General features: G+C 30.6%; 2 protein-coding genes and 1 pseudogene across 8 annotated transcripts; 2 read left to right on the forward strand and 1 right to left on the reverse strand.

Moving 5' to 3' along the window:
- The first annotated feature begins 1,915 nt into the window (after window positions 1-1,915).
- On the forward strand, window positions 1,916-6,156 carry LOC111799062 (SNW/SKI-interacting protein pseudogene; annotated as a pseudogene). Its single transcript, XR_015421601.1, has 5 exons — window positions 1,916-1,945; window positions 2,270-2,413; window positions 4,119-5,298; window positions 5,431-5,548; window positions 5,961-6,156. The product of XR_015421601.1 is annotated as an SNW/SKI-interacting protein pseudogene (transcript).
- Window positions 6,157-7,721: 1,565 nt separating this feature from the next.
- On the reverse strand, window positions 7,722-11,864 carry LOC111799063 (uncharacterized). Of its 6 annotated transcripts, none has more exons than XM_087125113.1 (8): window positions 11,703-11,864; window positions 11,452-11,580; window positions 11,201-11,329; window positions 10,950-11,078; window positions 10,697-10,827; window positions 10,231-10,301; window positions 9,333-9,673; window positions 7,722-8,450 (listed from the first exon to the last, which is right to left on the reverse strand). In XM_087125113.1, exons 2-5 carry the CDS (start codon window positions 11,502-11,504, stop codon window positions 10,782-10,784), a joined length of 357 nt encoding a protein of 118 aa, XP_086981239.1. In that variant the 5' UTR covers window positions 11,505-11,580; window positions 11,703-11,864; the 3' UTR covers window positions 7,722-8,450; window positions 9,333-9,673; window positions 10,231-10,301; window positions 10,697-10,781. The 6 variants fall into 6 exon arrangements, with proteins under 6 accessions (XP_086981239.1, XP_086981240.1, XP_086981238.1 ...); XM_087125114.1 differs by lacking the exon at window positions 7,722-8,450 and having other exon boundaries at window positions 8,706-9,478; window positions 9,602-9,673; XM_087125112.1 differs by lacking the exon at window positions 7,722-8,450 and adding an exon at window positions 8,706-8,896.
- A 7,471-nt stretch (window positions 11,865-19,335) lies between these two features.
- Window positions 19,336-20,219, forward strand: LOC111799149 (uncharacterized). The gene has a single exon (XM_023682565.2). The coding sequence runs from the start codon at window positions 19,372-19,374 to the stop codon at window positions 19,990-19,992; it is 621 nt and encodes a 206-aa protein (XP_023538333.2). The 5' UTR covers window positions 19,336-19,371; the 3' UTR covers window positions 19,993-20,219.
- Window positions 20,220-23,216: the final 2,997 nt, after the last annotated feature.

Genomic DNA, 23,216 nt, shown 5'->3' on the forward strand with positions numbered 1-23,216 from the left:
GAATAAAAGAGGAGTACGTAAACGAATCGGTGTCATATCTGAATGAGAGTGATCATGAGAATACGATAACTAAAAATACTAAAAAGAATTGAAAATCACTATCTATATTGATAAGGTACATCTTCATTTTTCGGTGACTCAATCGAGAACTTCGTAGTTAAACATGGTTTGTTTGGAATAATTTGATGTTTAGACTGTTAGAATCGCTTGATAACACACATTCGATCGGGATGAACACAAATAAAGAAAAAAAAAATTAAGAAGAAACATTGACTAAAAATTTTATTGATGACTTTGAGTGACTAATGAAATATATATAGGATTTCAATTTTCTAAATATAACTTTAAAAAATTTAATAAATATAACCTATGAAATAAATATTTACAAATTTAGAGGTTACATGAATGAAAATATTAATAAATAAAAAAAGAAATAGTATAATATTAAGAATTTTATTTTATATTTATAAAAACAAAAAAAAAAAACAAAAAATCCTATATATTTACCCAGGAAGTGGGCGGGCCCACCTTTCATAAATTTCTTTTTAGCCTTTATTCTTCTAATTTTCAAGGTTTGCGGCTGTCGACAGACAGAGAGAATAATTTATTATTATTTTATTCACCAAGAAGACAATTAAGAGATTATGTTTGTAAAATGGTCTTTGAATTCCAAATATGTTCTTTCGTGGTTCTTCCATTCAATTTCTCCAAACAAATATTCATTTTTATAATCAGGTTTTGAATCTTTATATTTTCTTAATTTTAATTTTTGAAAATAGTACCAATGTTTAAATGATGTTTATTTTTTTTACCATAAGAATTTAATAAACTTGTAAATGCAAAAATAAGAATGTAATATCTTTTATATTAAGAATGTTTTTATAATAAATGAAAAAAATATATAGAATTGATATTAATGCGATGTAAGTTGTTGTAAATAGTCGTTTATCTTTTTTTTTTTTATTAAAAAATTGTCACTATTTAAATTATTAGTCCATTTTTAAACTTGTTTTAGTTTTTAAAACTTAACTTTATTTTTAAAAAATATATGAACAAAAGAAATCTATAATTCCAAATAGTGTTTATAAATTTAATTTTAAAAAATTAAATAGTAATATTGTAAAAATAGCAATTATAAAAATAAAAATTTGGGCTTGCAAGTTGCCAATTGAAAAGAGATAGAAAAAAGGCCATTATAGTAATTGGGCTTTTGGACGAATTTTTGCTTTCCCGCTTCCATCCTCGCTTGAAATATAAATTATTTTATTTTTTCCAACCACGTTTTTTTTTTCTTTTATTTAAAAAATAATAATTCCATTACAAATATATATATATATATATATATATATATATATATATATATATATATATTTATCCGAGCACATTAGCATCTATTACCTTCTATTTAAAATTGAAGGGGTTTGATCGTGAACTCAAAAAAAAAAAAAAAAAAAAAAAAAACTAAAATGTGAAATAAAAAAAATAAAGTTTAAAGTTTGAGCTTGAAAGTTAATTATTCACTTTTTATATATATATATATATATATATATATATATATATATATATATATATATATATATATATATATATATATATATATATATATATATATATATTCTCACGTATGTAATTATAATTATAATAATTTAGGTTTATTTTTCGAGTTATTCTTATTTTGATGATTTGTATAGTTAATTTCATTATTGAAATTAAACACATAGTTATTTGATATTTTCATAATTATATTATTAGAATATCTTTGCTTTTTTTTTTTTTTTTTTTTCTAATTTTGAAGATGAATTTATTAATAAAAAAATATATTTCGTTTTATTTTTCGGGTAAAAAAAGTACAAATGGAAATTAGAAAAAAAAGTTGAGGATAAAAGTGAAATATCTTGTAAAGGAAAGGGTAGTAATGGGAATTTACGAAGGGCGCGAAATTGCGGTATATATAGCGTCAACACTGGCCCAACATCAATCGAACCAAATCCTCCTCGTCGTTTTCTCTGATTCTTAGCAACATCAATCGCTTTCTCTTCATTCTCTTCTATCTCTCAATCTCCTCAATCGAGGCCATAGCCATAACGCAGATCTGTCCTTCTTTCTTCTCGGAGGCCATCGCCGATCTACGCGTTACCGTATCTATTTCCTAGTTGCTGTAACGAAGTCGATTTCAGCGTCTGTCTTGTTTCGGAGGTTTGTCTATCTACAAGTTTCGTTTGCTTTCTTATTGAGAATGATTGCTCTTTGAATTTGTTGTTATTTGTAGAGTATTGATGGTGTCATTCTTCTCTCCGATGGTGAAAATCGCTATTTCGAATGCTACAGGTTAGTTCTTCTCTCTTGTTTCATATTTTACTGGAGCTGGAAAGCTTGTTCTAGTACTCTGATGATATATTCCTGTTTAGAATTGGTAAAAAATGATTTCTCTATAAATACGGAATCATTGAGTTGAATATTGTTGGTGCTGTTCTTGTCTCTGGTGGTGACAATCGTAATTCCTTATGCTATAAATAATTTCTACTCATACTTTGTATGCGCGTGGAACTGGATCTTGTCTCTGCTTTCATTTCCTGTGGTTTTTTCATGGATTATTTCTCTATGTATTTGGAGTCGTTGATTTGAGTATTCAAAATTATTGCTAATAATTTCTGACGTTTTTTTATTTTACTTTGTCATGAATTCTTTCGATTATTATTCTGATTTCCAAGTTTATTTAATCGGAAGTATAGTACTGTCAATTGTGACTTAATATTCTTTGACAAAGAACTCTCGGAAGTTATATCGTACGCAAGTAAAATTTTGTTATAGTAAGCTTCGGTTTCAAGTTTTTAAATCTCTTTTTCCAACTTAGAATCTATGAATGTTTAGTTACATCAGGTTTCCAGTTTTAGAGTTCTACGGAAGTCGATCAATTTGATAGGCACCTGGTCGATAACTTTTCTATTTTTCTTTTGTAATTTTTTTATTGCATTAATCGTCTGGACTACTGGCTAGGTTAATATCAAAGGCAGATGACTTTTCCAGCTTTGTTTTCAATTGAATTAGTAGTTGGATTGGCCCAAGCTGATGTTCTTATTCTAGTATTCTGAAGATTTGGTCATATGATAGAATTAATAAAAGATTAATTTCTCAATGAATTTGGAGTCGTTAAGTTGAATGTTGAAGGTTCTTGTCAATAGTTTCTGGCGTTTATTTAACTTGTTGGTTATCTGATTGTAAATTTGATCTCCAAGTTTATTGGTTGGAAGTAAAGTACGGTAGTCTGTAACTAAATATTCAAACTATTCTCTGAAATTTGTAGTAGACGCATGTGAAGTTTTGTTATAGTTTGGATACGTTCATGATTTAATCTTCTCCTAAGACTCGATGAATTTATATTCACCACTCTCATCAATATACAGTCACGTTAGCTCTAAGTTTTAAAATTCCACGGAAGTAAATCAACTCAGTAGACATCTGGTTGATAACTGCTCTCTTCTTTGATAATATTTGTTAATAGCATCAATCTTCCGACCTCCGGCTAGGTTTATATATTCTGAAGATTTGGTCATATCATAGAATAAATAAAAGATTAATTTCTCAATGAATTTGGAGTCGTTAAGTTGAATGTTGAAGGTTCTTGTCAATAACTTCTGGCGTTTATTTAACTTGTTGGTTATCTGATTGTAAATTTGATCTCCAAGTTTATTGGTTGGAAGTAAAGTACTGTAGTCTGTAACTAATATTCAAACAATTCTCTGAAATTTGTAGTGGACGCATGTGAAGTTTTGTTATAGTTGGTTACGTTCATGTTTTAATCTTCTCCTAAGAGTCGATGAATTTATAGTCACCACTCACATATACAGTCACGTTAGGTCGGAGTTTTAAAATTCTACGGAAGTAAGTCAACTTGGTAGACATCTGTTGATAACTGCTCTCTTCTTTGGTAATTTTTGTTTATTGAATCAATCTTCCGACCTCCGGCTATGTTTATATCATGCTAGAAACAAATGATTCTTTGAATTGATTATTGGATTGGTATTTTAGATGAAGCTGTCTTTTAGTTTTCTCACTTGCAACAAATAAGAATACTTCATAGTAATTGATTTTCAGACTCTGCAGGTCGTACTAGGTAGTCTAAGATTGTGGCACCTCTGAAAGACCTTCCTTCTGTAAAGTCAACAACTGTAACACTCTACGATCACACAAATGATCCATGGTTCAAGCAACGGTTTAGTAAATCAGATGAAGAGCAAACTTCTGTGGTTAAGCCAAATCCTGTGCCGCCTTACTTGAAGCGGAGTGGATTTATTCCCCGGAAAGTAGAGGATTTTGGAAATGGTGCATTCCTGGAGATTCACGTTGCTCAATACCCCCTTGACATGGGTAGAGACAAATCATCAAAAGCCTGGATCATGGAAATGTTGCAGATGATGCTATCGTCAAACCGAACGAAACACAAAGACCACATTCCAAAGATCTTGAAAAATGATGAAGATGAGGGATTGCAGAGAGAGATAGAAGAAACAGCCTAGGAAACGAAGTCTGCCCTTGAAGAGTTAGTGAACGTAAGATTTAGTGCAGCTCTGCCTAAAAAAGTAGCCAAACAATCATCAGATTCGAAGTTTATTAAGTCATCTCAGCAATCAGCAGCGTTTATTTCAGTTGCCAAAGAGAATCATTAGAATTTGAAATTGAGCCAGTTGATCCACTCGAGCCTCCAAAGTTCAAACATAAGCGTGTTCCTTGAGCTTTTGGGTCTCCACCGGTGCCTGTCATGCATTCCCCTCGTCCTGTCACTGTGTGAAGGATCAGCAGGACTGGAAGATTCCTCCTTGTATTTGAAATTGGAAGAATCCGAAAGAAGTGAGTGTCTTGCAGCTGATAGGAGAGACCTTCAAGAAGTTCAAATCAATAACAAATTTTCAAAGCTATCTGAAGCATTGTATGTTGTCGAACAGAAAGCATGAGAAGAAGTTGCAATGAGATCTAAGGTTCAGAAAGAAATGTTTATGAAGCAGAAGGAGAAGAAGGAGTCAGAGCTTCGAGCGCTAGCTCAAAAGGCTCGGTCTGAGAGGACTGGAGCTGCCCCTGCTTCTGCAACTCCTTATCCATCAGAGAGATAGAGAGGTCGAAGAAGCCGATCCTTTTGGACTTGATCAGTTCTTGACTAGTGAAGAAAGGTAAGAAAGCTATTGATAAAGTTGGCAGTGGTGGAATGAGAGCAATTGGTGGCTCATCGACACGTGATGGCTACGATGGCTACGATGGTGGCTCCGGTTGAGCTTGAATTGGATTCGAAAGAAGGCAGTAGAGGTACAATGCAATCAGTTTTTTATCAGAGTGGTACCAACTGAAACTGCTTCTGAATTGCAAGTTATATTTGTTTGCTTCTTTTATTGATTGCTATTTAATTATATGTCTTTCTTTTTTCTATTGCATTGGAAGATCCCTCGCTCATTTGGATTAAGTTTTTCGCTGCGACAGGTGGAAAAGTTGGGATCCTGATCGGGAGGACACTTTTGGGCGAAAATGGTGCCAAATTTTCCACATATACCTTAAGGAGGTGACATTTTTGGTTTAATGTTCTCTTTACTTGATCTGCTGATACTCTCTTTTGATGAATCACTGATTCATGCATTTTCTTGAATTTCTATAACTCGATTAAGATTTTTTTTTTTTTTTTTCCTCTGGAATTTGCATGCATTTATGCTTTCAAATAGAATGAATCTGACCTGAATTTACTTCGGAAAATTTCATGGAAATTTGTAGTATGCCCTTTTTCTTGATATGCTAGTCAATCAATTAAACTGATAATATTGGAATTGCAAATTGGGCTTTTTTTTTAAAAAAAAAAGAGGAGAATTATTGAGGAACATTTGAGATTTGAATGTCATCATTTGTTTCCACATTGTTGCCTTCTTCAGCATCTATCCTGCACGGATCCTTTTAATTAACAACGTCCTTCTTTAGGACAGTTTCGTATCTTCCGGAATCATTGGTTTTTGAGGGCGAAGATGTCGGCAGGTATTTTTTTCTCATTCACCCATTCCAATACAAATGTTAAACAAATTTACGTTTAACTACCGTCTTCCTTTTGGTGACCCACTCTAAAATTTGTGCTATATTCATGTATGTATTAATTTTCTTCAAACTTTGAAACTTTCAAAAGAATTTACAAATATCCAAAGTTCCAAGGTTTTAATTTTTATAATATTTTTAAAAAGTCATCAATATTATATAGATGAAACTTTTAGCCATAAAACATTTAAATTTTTAAAGGGTCCTAATATTATTTTTAAAAGTCTTTTTTAAAAATTGGTACTTTTGAGATAAAATGCAAAATTAAGATTCATTTCTCCATTGATTCAATCTTTATTTTTGGCCTTTTGTTTTGTTTTTAGATATAATATGCAATCTTGTTTTTTTTAATAGAAAACTGATTCCGTTTTAGGTTTTAATTTTTGTAAGTCTTTGTTTTTTTTTCTTAAATAGGTTGAGTTATTGGATAGATTGTATAAAACAAAAAAGTCAGATCTTTTCATAAAAATGACTTCGGTTTAAAAAAAATTGTTCGAAGGTAGATGATAAATCATTTTTGAAAATGGTGTTTAATAAGTTAAATTTTAGATTTATCATTTCGATTTTATTTTACGGATTTTCTGCAGTCTATCCCTTAAAAAATTCTCTCTTCACCGGCCTATTTTTCTTTTCAAAATTTGACTTTTCATTTTAAATTCTCTTTTAAATCAGTGTTTATTTTTGAAATTGTCTCATTTGGCGGTCTTCAGCTTTGATCTTTATCTCTGTTTTCTCCTTCTATAACTTTTATTCAATTCTCTAACTTATCATCTTCTATCTCTTAAGTGTTTTAGAAAAGGAAAAAGAAAAAAAAACAGATTGCATGATAAACACGAGTTTCCCTACAATAAACAATAAATAGAATGAGTAAAAATTAGTGCATGCATAATTCTTGAATATTAAAAATAGAGTTTAAATAGAGTTTAAATAGCATTTTACTTTTATTTCTTTTCTTGCTTAAAAAATGACATTTTTAGAAGATTAAAAATAAATTAACATTATTGTTTATTCTTTTCATGCTAAGAAATAACTTTTTTTAATAAAAAAAGGAAACTTTAAATGAAAGAATAGGAAAATCATAAACAAAAATATAAGTTCTTCTACCTTAGTTTTCTCTTTAAAAGACGGAAGGCCAAAAATATTAGAGAAATAACATTTAGAAAGAGAGACCTTAAAGAGAAGGTAGTAAGTTGAAGAGGGATTGAAAAAGGAGGTACATATTAGCACCAAAAATGGTAGTCATATAAGTATGCTTTTTAAAATATTTAAAAAATGGCATAATCCAAAATTATATCATATTTATGAAAGAATGTTCATAACACCTTTTAAAATACCCCTATTCTATCAAATTTTGTAAAATTTCTACAAAAGGACGAGTGGGTGGAGGTGAATTTGTTATGAAAAAAAATTATGTTCAATTTTTTAATACCAAAATCGAATGGGTGGCTAAAATGCTGTTCAAAAAACAAAACAAAAACGAGAAAGGGTGAAGAAAAAAAAATGTCATGAAAAAAATTTATAGTTTAATTTTTTAGTACAAAAATCGAATGGGCGGCTAAAATGCTTGTTTAAAAAACAAAACAAAAACAAGAAATAAAATAAGGGTGAAGAAGAAAATAAATTTGTAAAAAAAAGTAGATTATAAAACAAGAAAACCATAGGGAAAATCTTTATATATTTAACGTAAGAACACTTGGTCAATGAATTTAGCATAGGAAAAGTATTCCGATCCCTATCCTTAACATAAAGTTTTTAAAACTCATGTTACCTGATGTAGCTTCATATACTCCAGAGATTTTGAAAATTTGGGTCTGGTTTGGAGATACAGTTGATTAACGTACAATATTCAACTTCAAAAAATTGAAAGGTTTGTCAAAGAACTTATTTTTCGATTCCAAAAATTAAATAACCAAAAACAAAAACAAAAAAAAGAACAAAATGGTGATTGTCATTGATACACATTTGTTCTTGAAACTTTTCAGAGAAATTATTTTTATGACAAATAACTATTTTAGTCCAAAAAAGTTTCATTCGAAGAAACATTTAACAAAAGGAAATTCAAATATCAATCTACTTAGATACAAGCACGACTAATTGACACATCAATCACGTAATTAAATAAAGGCATGCTTAGGGCAGATATTTATTGAATAATTTTTCAAAGAAATTTGAATGATATATATTGAAAAATCATGAACTAGAAAAGAAATTCATAAAGGTTGATTTAAACCGATCAAATATAATTTCAGTTTATAATAATTTAGGAAATAAAAGTTTATTTACGAGCGAATGATATGATACGTACGGACACTCACCCTGATCAAGACGCAAAGGTAGCATTTTCACGTCTATGCCCTTGGTTTTGCCGGGGACAAAAATGACATTTTCTGCTGTCCCACTCGGAAAAAACAACAATGCATAAGAATCAAAAGAATTAAATAATTGAAATACTCCATTTATATGGTATTTAAATGAATGCAGTTTCAGTTAAAATTTAAACCAAAAAAAAAAAAAAAAAAAAAAAAAAAAAATCAAAACACATTTGAGGAGAAAAATTGAACTTTATAAATATTTGGAGCAAAGTAGTAAAAAAAAACGACATAAATTAGAGGCAAAACACACAGCAACTAAATCCCACGAAATAGCCTTAACAAATGTAATTGGTTTCAATAAATAATTACCTAAATATTTTTTTTTAGTTTGAGTAAGACATTTTAGCAAACACAACTAACAGAAGGTTTTAAAACATTCATTGCAAGAATAAAATAAACTAAATCAGTAAAAGAATGGACAGTGGGCACGTTACTTGTACATTATGGCTGTAGACGAGAAGCTGCTGCCAAATCAAACAATTAGAAAGCACAGAAAAGCTAGGCTAGGTTGATCAATAAGGGGAAAAACTTGTTCAGGTCACTTAATCCACGAGAGAAGGCATTATTTTACTTCAAAATTGCAGCTTGAAAGTCGTACATTATTTATTTCTATTATTGTTATCTTTTTATCCTGAATAACATGCAGAGTTAAAATGTGCAATGAAGATTCAAAGCAACAATAACGCACAAATTGTTCTTCAAATTTTAACTTTTGAGAACGATTTGTTTGGAAAGTGAATGAAGTTAAAAAAGTTATAAAATGAGACCTATACTTTTCCCCGTAGAATTTATAGCTGATATGGAGCATGCAGAAATCCAGACACTAGCACTAGTGAAGCACCAAGAGATCAGAAGCAAATTTTCTAGTCATAAAAGTTATTTAGTATGGAAACTTACTGTTTTTGAGGTAGATGGTTGTCGGTTCCTCTCTTGAACCAGCAACATCCTCAGCAATGCTTTCAAGGGGTTCTATTTGGCTGTCTTTTAAGCCTAAATCTTCTATACTACAAACGTCGATCCAACGAAGTAACCAGATTATCACCCTGGAAACCATAACCACGTTACATATGATGGGAGATACGAAATTCATGAAACCATGTCAGATTTTGAATGTCATTCGCATTCATTAGCTTATTTAATGAAACATTCAATATAGGAAGATTGACCAAGGTTGAAATGCCTTCAAGTTCTGAAACTCCATTTTGACTTAGATAGTGTCCTTCCGAAGCAACACAATACTGAAAAGTTAGGTCAAGGAACAGTGTTAAGGCATAACAAACATTTGCCATATTCAAATCAAATATCATGCTTCAAATCCTGTCACTGAAGTCATACGGTTGCTCTGCAAAATAATTTTCTCGAGATGTTTTAATCCACAAAGGTTTACTGCCTTTTTCCAGTTACGCCCTAACCACAACTTTTGTAAATTGGTCAAGTTTTGTATATTTCCGTTGACTAAAAAGCAATGTTGGATCTTCAATCACAAATACGATTATCCAAAATTTTGTGAAAAGACACGACTGCTGTGAGAAACAAACAGAACTTTTATGTAATTACTTCTTCGGGAGAGAACGATTAAGCCTTTTTGTTTGGCCATTTGCCTTGCCGTTTAATTGCACATAAAGAATACTGTATGAAATATAGTAAAGCATGGATGCTCATATATTCACTTCATTATATATCTACGAACACTATTTGTAGAGACGGCTCTTTCTAGAAACGATACATAAAATCCATATTGTAGACTAATTGATACAACTGAAATTAATTAAAACCAAAGATATAGAGAGCAAACCTGCGGTCTAGTGGAACCAAGCTCAAGAATCCGCAACTGTTGAAAATGATCTAGCTCTTCCATTTCAGCAACTTCATTCATAGATACATAAAATTCCTTCAGTGAATTGGAGAAAGTCAGGTAACGAAGAGATTCATTGAAAGAAACATCAAATACCTAAAGCCTCTTGAATATGCTCGCATCAGGTATTTTCGTCATTTTATCTTCTCTAAGATTAAAGTCATATAAAATAAATAAAAATAGCACGGTCTTGCATTATTCTGGAGTTCTATCACTTTAAGAATCATCGGGATACGTTTTCGATGATGTGATTTAAGTGAAAACAATCACCGAACGACGTAAGAATATAGATATAGCTTTAGGACTCGCACTGTACACATTCAGACGCAAAAGAAACAAAGCAAGATTCGGTCAATTCTGGAACACTTTTCTAAAACTGAACGCGACGAAGTGAACGATTGAATACCTCGAGACCTGACATGTGCGCTCCAGCGAGAAAGCGATTCAGCCGGTAGCATCATTGATGAGGTTCTGACGAAGAGAGAGCTTCTTCAGGTTCTAGACCTCTCTAATCCGAGAATCGCTCTAGGACTCACACTGTACACATTCAGACAGCAAAGAAACCAAATATCTCTATAGAACTGTAATGCGAAGCAAGATTCGGCCATTTCTCTAACACTTTTCTAAAACTAAACGCGACGAAGTGAACTATTGAATACCTCGAGACCTGACAGTGCGCTCCAGCAAGAAATCGATTCAGCCGTAGCATCATTGATGAGGTTCTGACGAAGAGAGAGCTTCTACAGGTTCTAGACCTCTGTAATCCGAGAATCGCTTTAGGACTCACACTGTACAAATTCAGACAGCAAAGAAACCAAATATCTCTATAAAACTGTAATGCGAAGCAAGATTCGGCCAATTCTCTAACACTTTTCTAAAACTAAACGCGACGAAGTGAACTATTGAATACCTCGAGACCTGACAGTGCGCTCCAGCAAGAAATCGATTCAGCCGTAGCATCATTGATGAGGTTCTGACGAAGAGAGAGCTTCTACAGGTTCTAGACCTCTGTAATCCGAGAATCGCTTTAGGACTCACACTGTACAAATTCAGACAGCAAAGAAACCAAATATCTCTATAAAACTGTAATGCGAAGCAAGATTCGGCCAATTCTCTAACACTTTTCTAAAACTAAACGCGACGAAGTGAACTATTGAATACCTCGAGACCTGACAGTGCGCTCCAGCAAGAAATCGATTCAGCCGTAGCATCATTGATGAGGTTCTGACGAAGAGAGAGCTTCTACAGGTTCTAGACCTCTCTAATCCGAGAATCGCTTTAGGACTCACACTGTACAAATTCAGACAGCAAAGAAACCAAATATCTCTATAAAACTGTAATGCGAAGCAAGATTCGGCCATTTCTCTAACACTTTTCTAAAACTGAACGCGACGAAGTGAACGATTGAATACCTCGAGACCTGACATGTGCGCTCAATCGAGAAAGCGATTCAGCCGTAGCATCATTGATGAGGTTCTGACGAAGAGAGAGCTTCTTCAGGTTCTAGACCTCTCTAATCCGTGAATCGCTTTAGGACTCACACTGTACACATTCAAACAACAAAGAGACCAAATATCTCTATAAAACTGTAATGCGAAGCAAGATTCGGCCATTCATTTAACACTTTTCTAAAACTGAACGCGACGAAGTGAACGATTGAATACCTCGATATCTGACAGTGCGCTCCAGCGAGAAAGCAATTCATCCGTAGCATCATTGATGAGGTTCTGACGAAGAGAGAGCTTCTTCAGGTTCTAGACCTCTCTAATCCGAAAATCAAAACTCGAAAGTCGATTTTCCGTCAGGTCCAATTCTGTTAAACTCGAAGGCAACTCGGATGTAGTCGAGATCGTGGACCAGAAAGCGTGTGAGGTCGAGAATCATATAATCGAGATCATCCGCCTGTGATTCAGGCTACAGCGTCCATGCAAAACCTAGAGATGCAGACGGGAAAGAAGCTTGAAGCTGAAGCTTGTGCTCGATTTATGGAATTCTGACCGTTACGCGTCAAGAAACGATCTCTTGGTATTTAAACACTGGATCAGGCCTAATATTTGGGCTCGAGGCCCAATTTGAATAGTGGGCTTTCTAAAAACTGATCCAATACAAGCCCACAACTATGTTTGAGTAGACCCATTTAATAATCATTTAGGTTTTTATTATTTCTTTTAAAATTGTATTTCTTTTCATTTTTCTAAATAAATTTCATCTTAAATAAAGATTAGAAATAATAAAATAATAATAATAATAATAATAATAATTTTCTTTAAAAAAAATTCTTAGTGCTCAAAACTTTATTTAATTTAAGTCGTATTGATAGACTTATTTTTAAAAAAAAAAAAAAAAAATTGTTACCTAGTCTAATATTTCATTTCTATTTTCATTTTTTTTTCACGACTTATTTAATTCTAATTCATTAAGAAAATAAAAATAAAATCTATATTTTCAAAATTTGGCCTAATTTAAAAATATCTCATTTATAAATATTTGTAGGTTAGATAATATTTTAAAATTCAACCAATTTTCAATTCATATTTTAATTTAATGTCAAATCTTGATGCAATTTCTTTTTAAATTAACTTTCTTTCTCCTCTTGCCATCCAAGCTATGGAAGTTTCTAAGAAACATCAAATCGTATAATTAAGATATGAAATAAAATTAAGAATATTCATTTTATTCGCATAAATAAAAATAATTGACTTAAATTAATTTGAATTGTTTAATCAATAATACTTTCAATTTAATTTTTTTATTTCAAAATATAAAAATAAATAAATTCAAGTAATAACATTATTATAAGATTTAATAAGTATAAATACAAATACAAGGATATTCTTTCTTTGATATTATTGTCTTCCTTGTTTTTTTAAATGATTTTCATAATTGTTTTTATTTATTTATTATTATTATTATATGTTACACATACAGACAGGTGGTAAGTCAATATCAAACAGACCACTAAGATTGGGAATACCAACTATTTTTAATTATATTTATAAAACAAATAAAAAATAACTAAGAAATATGTTTTAAAATATAGAACAGAGACTTGAGATTTTTAAGTGAAAATAATAATAATTCACTAATTGAGAGCTTAAATTAATTTATTTATAAAATTTTATGGTTTTTAATGGATACAATCCTAAAAGCTAAAGAGTATAAACTTTTATTTTTTTTTCTAAAATAATTAGTTATCATAAGGACTCGTGTTTAATGTTCGATTTTTGAACCTATGTGCCATAGCATTTCTATGTATCTTCTGCGATATCGTCTTTTTATTTACTCATCCCTTCTAGGAGTGAAGACTATCCACATAGACCAATACAAGTTATTTTAGCATGTGTTGTCCTCACTCACATACATCTTAAAAAAATTGTCAAGAGGTCATCCACCATAAAATTGCTCCAGAAAAAACATACTTAATAAAATTCCTCTGATTAAACTACAAAAAGGAATGTTCTCAAGAGGTCATCCAACAACATAGAATTGCTTCTGGAAAAACATACTTAACCATAGAAAAGAGAATGTTCTCTAAATAGTGTCCATTTTGAGCATAAGTTTTCATGGTTTTGCTTTGGGCTTCGCTAATACCAATGGAGAGAGTATTCTTTGATAATAAACTCATGATCATTCACTAAATTAGCCGACGTGGGAATTTCATCATCCAACAATCTTACCCTTAGGATTGCTCTCATTTGGATGTGATATTGGTTCATTCATGCGTCATTTCTTTGATCAGGTAGCACATTTACACACTATTCGAACACGAATATCGAGAAAACAAGAATTTTGAATGAACGAATAAAGATAAAGTGTATTCATATATGAATGAATATATTATAATGGATAAATGTAGCAAATTCTAAAGTAATGCAAAAATCAAAAAGGGTATGTGACAATTGATATATTTGATTTAAAAAGGTAATATTATATGCTTATTGATTGCCTTCTTTTTCCCTCTCCATTTATTAGTGAAAAGCTATAGGAATATATAGCGCTAATGGAGATTGCTTTAATACAAGTTTCTACAGAAGTTTGACTTTGGGTTCCTCTTTTGAGGCATGCTTGGCTTTGTAATGATGATGTTCCGAATGGGTAGCAGATTGGTTTCTCTTTAGCCTGAAAAAAGAAACCACTTTCTTTCATGAAAGACCCAAGTTGTTATCCAAACTTGAATTCTTCAATAATTATATCATAATTTTGCATTAACAAAGCTAAAGTGTCCTCCTTCATCATCGTGATTGACTCGGCCCTGACCATTCTAAAGGATTTTCTAAAGTCTTCAGATAATTCCGAAACTATCTGAACGATCGTCAGTTGGGTATTATCTAAACCCTCGGTGCGTTCCTTCGTTCGGACAACAGAGCCCGTCGAACAATTCCCACGCTTGAAGATACTAGCCCTTGAGGTCTTGTCTTCTAGGGCATCGACCCTAGTCATTAATTAAAGGATCGACATTGTTTTAAGGTGGCGTGTCATCTCGTTGAACCTGTCGGCTTTAGCAAACATCTCATTCATGCGAGATTCCAAAAGCCCAATTCCGTCAGGAACTTCACTCATGTAGAGTAACGGTTCTTCGATTTTAGCTAACCGATCAGCATGGACTTGCCCAGTTGTTTTGCCACGGGCATGTTTGCGTAATACCTTCCTAGGAGACGAACGTAGTTTTTTTTTTTTTTTTTTTTTTTTTTTAAAGATTAATTTCAAACCACTTTGGTTAAAATGAAATTAGTTGGTAAATATATCTAATTACTATTTTAGAGTAATGTTACATAAATGAGTAAATGAGTTACATGCATGAACCAATATTACATATGAATAAGAGTGATTTTGAGGATATGAAATTATGGTTAAGAAACACTTGTGCATAATTCATACAACTAAGTAGACAATACTTCTCGATTTGTAACAAAAAAAAAAATCTAAATCAACCTTAATTATTGACATTCTAGCTTTAAAATGAAGATACAACGCTCACAAACCTAGGGAACAAAACAGAAAAAATTGACTAAACTAGGTCAGTCATACTCGACCAAATAAGACCGATATAAGTGAATCGAACCAACTAATCCGATTGAACTGGAGCTGCAAGGGTATTACTGTAACTTGTGTATGAACAAATGTACCTGTACACTTACCATTAACATTTTAAATAAGTTGAAGTGTATTAATGTAACTTTTTAAAAGTTTTGAAATATTTTTAAATAAAATATTAACCATTTTTATTTATATTTTTTTTTAGATACAATAAATATTTTTTTTATAAAATATATGAAAAAAAAAAACGTCTGGATCTCTCTCCTCCACTGATAAAAATATATTAATTTGGATAAAAATATATTACTTTATTTATGAACATACAGAACAAAAACAGACTTTAATAGTGAGGGTGGCCCGGCCAACCAAACGGTCCTGCACCCATTTTCTTTATTATTTAAAATTAATTATTTTTATAAAGAAATACATATCTTTTTAAAAAAATAATAATAACAATAAATAATACATATCTTATACTTAGTGGGGAAGCGAAAAAGGGATAGTGGCGCTCTCTCCCCTCCTATTATTGTAGGCGTTCCAATTCAATTTTTCAAAATGGATTTTATTTTCTATTATTATTTATAAAACCATAACAAGTAAACGACGTCGTTCCACTAGCCGAAGACTTAAAAACTTAAACCACCCACTATGACAGATGACTTGTTATTTTACTATAAAAATATTAACTACTTCCAATTTGATTTCTTCGTAAGTAATCATTGATATTTCTTTGGACGAAGACTTGTAGGAAAAATAAATTATTATTGTTGTTGTTGGAGCATCAAAATTTTAGGTGAGAAGTTGATTGTGCCATATTATTATATTAAGAGACACACGAGCACGGTCAAATTATAATAAGAAAAATCGGAAATCAAAAAGACAAAATTATTAGTTATAAATTCATACCAAATTTATAGTCTGAACAAGCTCAACCAGATATCAAATATATTCTTGTTCCCTCTATAGTTTGAACTTAAAAGAAAGAATATATATATATATATATATATATATATATATATATATATATATATATAAAATTTTAAGAGTTACAAAAACAACTTTATAAATAATTAATAATTAATATCTATATCAACGAAATGACGATGTTATGTTAAGAATGAGAAATAGAAATAGAATTGAAATTGAAAGTGTATATTAATATTCATAACTTTTAAATAGGATACAAGCTAGTAACTAATACTTACCAACCAGGAAAATATAAATTAATTAAATATTGATAATAAAATAAAATATATTATAAATCAAACTATAAATGAAAGAATATTAAGATATAATATGTAAGATATATTTTATAAATAATATATACTTTAAATATTATATCTCAACATGTTACTTGATTATTTTAAAAAGACGGTCATTTTAATAATGCCTACCAACAAGTAAAATATAAATTAATTAAATATTGAGAATAAAATAAAATATACTATAAATCAAATCATAAAGTAAAAAATATTAAGATATATTCCATAAATAATATATACTTTAAGTATTATATCTCAACGTGTTACTAGATTATCTTTAAAACGACTATCACAGTTATTTTAACATGTTTTATCTTCGCTCACATGTTTTTTAGAACAAAAAAAAAAAAAAATTAACTGCTCCAAATTAAACGGTGAACTTTGGAATTTTTATGATTGAGCCATCGAAAAAGAAAATGCATTTTGCTAATATAGATAGTAACGATCCATTCTTATAAACTTTTTTTTAAAACGATGTGATGTTTAGAAATTAATTATAGAGCTTCGAAATATTTATGAGAGGAGACAACAATATGATTTAGCCGTTGAAAGATGGAGTGAATCTCTTCATCTCACATTAATTTTCTGCGTTTGAACGATGAAGCAAAATTTATATTTTAACTCCCAAACTGATAACTACTTCTAAATTAATTATATTACTATTCTCCATTTTTTAATTATTGGAAACAAAATAGTGTATACATAACAAATATTAAATTCTAATCATAATAATTTAATATAAGAAAAAAATAATATATAGTTGAAATAATGATAGTCATGACAATTTAATAAAATTAATTGATTTCCCGTAATACTTACAAGCAAGAAAATAAAACAAACTCATAGCCAGCTGATCATAAATAATTCACGTAAAGATATAAAATGAGAGAATTTTAGTACAGAGGCTGTACTGAATATTTAATACTATTATAAATAGCAGTAAGTCAAAAGAAAGACATATTTATAATTATTATGCAATTAAATGTTTTAAAATTATTATACAAAAATTTAATAATACCAAATATTTTGGTTTAAAAAATATTTAAGAGAATTTATAGTTATTATTTATTTCAATTATTTTAAATATTTCAAAATAAACAAAAATAAGTAACTCCAAGTATTATGTTTGACACGTGTCAGTTTATTAGATGCTAAAATTCATTCCTACCAAGTGCCAACTTTCTCAAGCTGGCTGCTGAGGACGGCGTGTGGTATAAATCGCAGGGGACATTCTCAAGTTAATATTTATTTATTTATTTATTTGATAGGCTTTTATATTTTGTACGCGCTTGCATTGCATTTAAGCTGGAAAATGAAAGGAGTTGGGACCAAGTTTCTCCCGTATTGAATTTTGATATTAAATTTTATTGAAATTATTAAGTAAATTGGAAATAATTTAATTTATTGCATTTGTTAATATTTTAATTCCAAGAAAATAATTTTCATTTGAAATGGATTTCTTTCAAAGTGTTTAATATATTTTAATCTAATTTATTTATTCTTATTATTATTTTAATCTATCTAATTTTGAAAGTTTAATTTTAGTCCTTGGAGTAATATTTATTTTCCCTAACTAAAAATGTATTTTTACTATTTTTATCCTTATTTATGTTGAAGAGATGTGTGGGACATTGATGGAGAAAGGGTAACGTATCTTTTGCCTTTTGGCTTACCGTTTTCATATAAATTCATAATAAATTTAAGAAAAATGAAAAATAAAAACAATTATCATAATTTGTACTCAATAACATAAAATATAGTATTTATTTTATTCAAGATTACTAATAATTTTTAAAATTAATTTTTATGATATGAAAATCATAGTAAAATATCGACTTGAAATTATTAAAGAAAACGCTAAACATAACAAACTGTAATGGCCAATTATTAAAGAAAACGCTAAACATAACAAACTGTAATGGCCCAGATCTACCGCTATCAGATATTGTCCTCTTTAGGCTTTCCCTTTCCGACTTCCCCTCGAGGCTCTAAAACGCATCTGCTAAATGAAGGTTTCCACATTGGTTGGGGAGAACAAACCACCATTTATAAGGGTGTGGAAACCTTCGCCTAGCGCATTTTAAAGCCGTGAAGGAAAGCTCAAAGAAGACAATATCGGCTAGCAGTAGATCTGGGCCGTTAGACAAACATTATTTTAAATATGTTTAATTGATTCTTATACTCTAAACTTAATTTTTTTTTTTTTTAAATGATTATAGAAATATAATTTTCGTTCATTTTATAAGTTATTCCAAATATGCTATGAATCAAACGAATCATGCTGGGGATTATTTAATTTTAATCTTATTATATTAAAATAAAATGATGAGTGGGGATTTCGAGAAGCTAATCATCTAAAGCTTTAAACTTGGAATTCAGGTCACCTACTAACTTCATATTTGGGCAAAGTTTGGTTATCATATATGTAATCATTGGGACACTCATCAAAGCTATTCGATTTTTTATATTAATTTTCAAGAAATTTATAATTTAATGTAATTTCGAGGAAAAAGAAAAAAAAACCCAAAGAAATGTTAGTTTATATTAGATATATAAATATTCTGGCTTTTCTTAACGAAACGAAAGACAAACCTCTAACTGAGCGCGTGTACGTCAAACAAATAACTTTATCGAATTTGTTGAGGAAGTGTACAACACGCGCTGTAAACACGAGTGGGATAAAAATCCTTACGAAGTACCGTTCGTTCGCTTTATATATTTCCCAATTCTTCGTTTTAGAAAGCGGAATTATTACACATTTCTTTGGAATTGCTTGTAAGCGATGGAAGTGGAGCCGACTCGGCCGGCAGTGAAGAAGAAGCTGTGGAACGTGTTGCGAGCGGTTGTGTTCATGTTGAGGAAAGGCGTACGGACATTCGATCTTCACTTGATACTAAAACGAAGCAAAATCGCAGGTAAAGCGATTGGAAATCTGATCGAATTTCATCACGGATCTGCTTTCAGTTGCCAAACGATTGATATCGCCAATTCCTACATCTCAACTCGCGATTACGAATTCAGTTGCAGTAACAGTCCTGCAGCATATCCGTTCCGTTACTTCAACAAACTCCGAAAGCACCGAAACCACCAATATTTCCCCAAATCTTACCGCCACGACGATTTCTCCACCGTCGCCGCCGTCACGAGAGTTCTGGATATTCTCCAAACCGATCAGAACTCCGAGAAGTCGCCATTAGTGCCGCTGCCTGGATTCGGAAAGAGTCCGCTAGTTGTACGGCAGTTGCGCGTTACGGATTCGCCGTTTTCTTTGAAGGACGACGGCGATAGTCAGTTCGTCGATAAAGCCGCCGAGGAATTCATCAAGAAGTTCTACAAGGATCTAAGGCTAGAGCGAAGTTTTGCAGCTTGTGAATCGCCGTACCGGAATACGCTTTGCCGATGAAAACAAACAAACGAACGAACGAACTTCAACTTTTTCAGATCGGCGATGTTTACAGTTACACATCGTCATAAATGAACGTCGAATCACTGTGTTTAATGGCTTCAAGAGACGTGATTCATTCTCAACCATATCAGTTTGAAAGCTCCAACAGTTCAAATCTTTAAGTTTCGATAATTACTTTTTTTTCCCCTCCTTCAAGTAATTTTAATAAAATTTAGTTTACAATTTTATTTGAAGTTCTAGATTATATATATATATATATAGTATTTCTAATGTATTTGTTTTAGTAGATTTACAATTTTGACCTTAAAAGAGTAAAAGTATACTAATTTCCTATAATTGTTTGAGTTGAAATTGGTTAGAACGATATTCCAATATTTCAAATAATTTACAAATAATAAAATTTTTATTATCAATACAATAATTATAGAGGCAAAGAGATCGAATAATTAACATGTAAATTTTTACACTTATCTCTTTGGCAACAAGTCAATATTCATTTAATATTGCCAATGTCATATACTTAAAAAAGTGCCCGTATATACTTAAAACTATCTCTTCTCGTTGCTCGATGGTACCCCACATTTTAATATTTCTCTTTCGAGATGAAGACGAGAGAGGTTGAAAGGTTGGGTTTGGAGTTATTACCGAACCATTATGAGTTAAAATTATACATTATTATTTTGAACGGAAATATTTTCTTAAGATATGAATATATTTAAATCACGTCAATTGAAAACATATCGATTTAGACATTATGACACGTGTATCTTCTTCATGATAACTATGTCGTTGTCATTATATATGACACGACTATAATCTTACTTTTAACCGCACACATCATTCAAATAGAGACTAAGCCGACAACTTTTTCTCCCGAACCTCGTACATTATCATTAACTCTTCTATAAAGGTTTCTTGTCTATCATGATGGTTCTAATTACCATATCCTCTTTTTAACGTGAAAAGTAAATGTTATTCTTTAATTTTCCAATTTAAATATTAAAAGTGTTAAAAAAAATTCCACTTTTTGATGGTTTATTCAAAGTAATATTAGACATAATAATTATGAGTAAACAATACGCATCAAAATAAATCTAATTATAACTGTTTGACTTTTATGATTGTCACTCGAGTTTATCTTCGTTGGCGATTTATTTGCTTATTTTGGTAAAATAATGTGAAAATCAAATTATTTGAACTATCCTTTTCTTTTTCTGTTACAAACCACCGTGAGAATTGGGCTGGTAGTTGAGCCCATTTGATCCAATCAATTAAGAGGCTATTGGGCCGATGTCCAGTGGGCTGATAGTCCAGTCCATTGATTCAGCAAAGCCCAAAATGCTCAACTATTTTAATTTTATTATTTATACTTATTTTTATGGGGATGTATCTCAAATAATTTAGATTAAACGAATTACTCGCAATTGTTATGTTTAATAAATTTGATATTAAATGTCAATATAATAAACATACTTAAAATAATGTCTACCTTGACAATTTTATTTTAATTTACCAAAATTTGCGACATGTTTTTCTATGTTTTAATTGCAATTAATCGAGCACTAATAAGCTTCATGCAAGAACTGATTTTTCTAACAGAACGGTCGTAATGAAATGGCAGTGCACCTCCACGTGCATTGTTCTCACATGAAATATCATAATTCTGGGCTCTCATACCAAATATTATAGCATGAAATACTGAATTTTCCGCTAGACAAATCGTAGAATTCTGGGATCTGATACCAAATAGCATGGCTCTGATACCATGTTAGATGAACATGACTCTCCACAATTGTATGATATTGTCCACTTTGAACATAAACTCTCATGGCTTTGCTGGGTGATTTCCCAAAATGACTCGCACCAATGAAGAGAGTATTATTTGATTATAGACCCATGATCATTCCCTAAATTAGCCGATGTGGGACTTTCATTCAACACACTAATCAACTCCAAATAATAACGAATTTTCTAAAAGCACGGTTGTAAAAAAATATTTTGAAATTACCAATCTCGATTAAAAATTCAAATATTTTATTAAAAAAACCCTAAATTTATAAGAGAAAGCCTAAATAGAATTCAACTCAATCTTCAATTGAAAAGTCTTGTTTGGATGAATAGATTACGTAAAAGATAATTTATGCCATATAAAATAATTTGAATTTAATTTACCAATATATTTTTTAACTAAATTCTATATCCCTAGAGGATAGAAATATTGGGCAACACTAAGATAGGGATATTGAATTTAGTTAAAAAAAAAAAAAATGATTGGTGTTCCTCTTAAGCTAACGAAATCACGACTTTTAATGTTTTATTGACAGCCACAACTCAATTCTTTGCGTGTTACCTTATTTTAAAACCGTTGTTATTGTCTTGTTCTTGTCAAACCACATTGTGTTTGACTAACCAATATTTTATTATTTTTTTTAGTTTATTCTTGCACTTTGGACGGCTGGCAATGACCGATTTTGCCTTAACAAGATATGGCCAATTATAATTCGACACGTGGAACTTCTCTATAAATTGCAAAAACATTAAAAAAGCTTTATTAACATAAAAATAACAATTAACAATTTCCTTTTCTTTTGTCCTCCCATACGGTAATTTGTAGATGAGAACAAATCTTGTTAGGTGGTTTCGTACGGATGGATCTGTCATGTGGTTGTAAGAATTTCATTAGTGTAAAAGTGCTAGTTAAAGTAACCCATTAATATATATATATATATATATATATATATATATATATATATATATATATTTATTTATTTATTTATTTATTTATTTTGTTGAGTATTATTGGGATGAGTTACACGTTTGTTAGTTTAATAAAAGATCATGAGTTTATAAATAGTATCTCAACGAGGCCTCTTTGAAAAGTCCAAAGTAAAGCTACGAGAACTTAGGTTCAAAATGGATAATATCATACTAATTGTGAAGAATCGTGATTCTTAATATATATATATATATAGATAGATAATAAATTTTAGGGTAGCTCATCCCAAACTTCCCATGTGGTCTTCTTGACTGTGCCAAATTAAAGAATTTTATTCTACTTGATATTTTTGAAAAAAATAATAGGTTGGTCGAACTTAAATGTGGGACTTTGCTGGTGATTCGGGTTGTTTTTCTCTTAATAGTTACCTTCGTTTTTGTTATTCTATTGGGTATAGAATTTAGTCTTTGTATGGTCCTTTTTTGTCATGGATCTTTTTATAAAG

This window comes from Cucurbita pepo, chromosome 7, assembly GCF_057944985.1.
Source record: "Cucurbita pepo subsp. pepo isolate OVF chromosome 7, ASM5794498v1, whole genome shotgun sequence".
Classification (NCBI taxonomy): domain Eukaryota; kingdom Viridiplantae; phylum Streptophyta; class Magnoliopsida; order Cucurbitales; family Cucurbitaceae; genus Cucurbita; species Cucurbita pepo.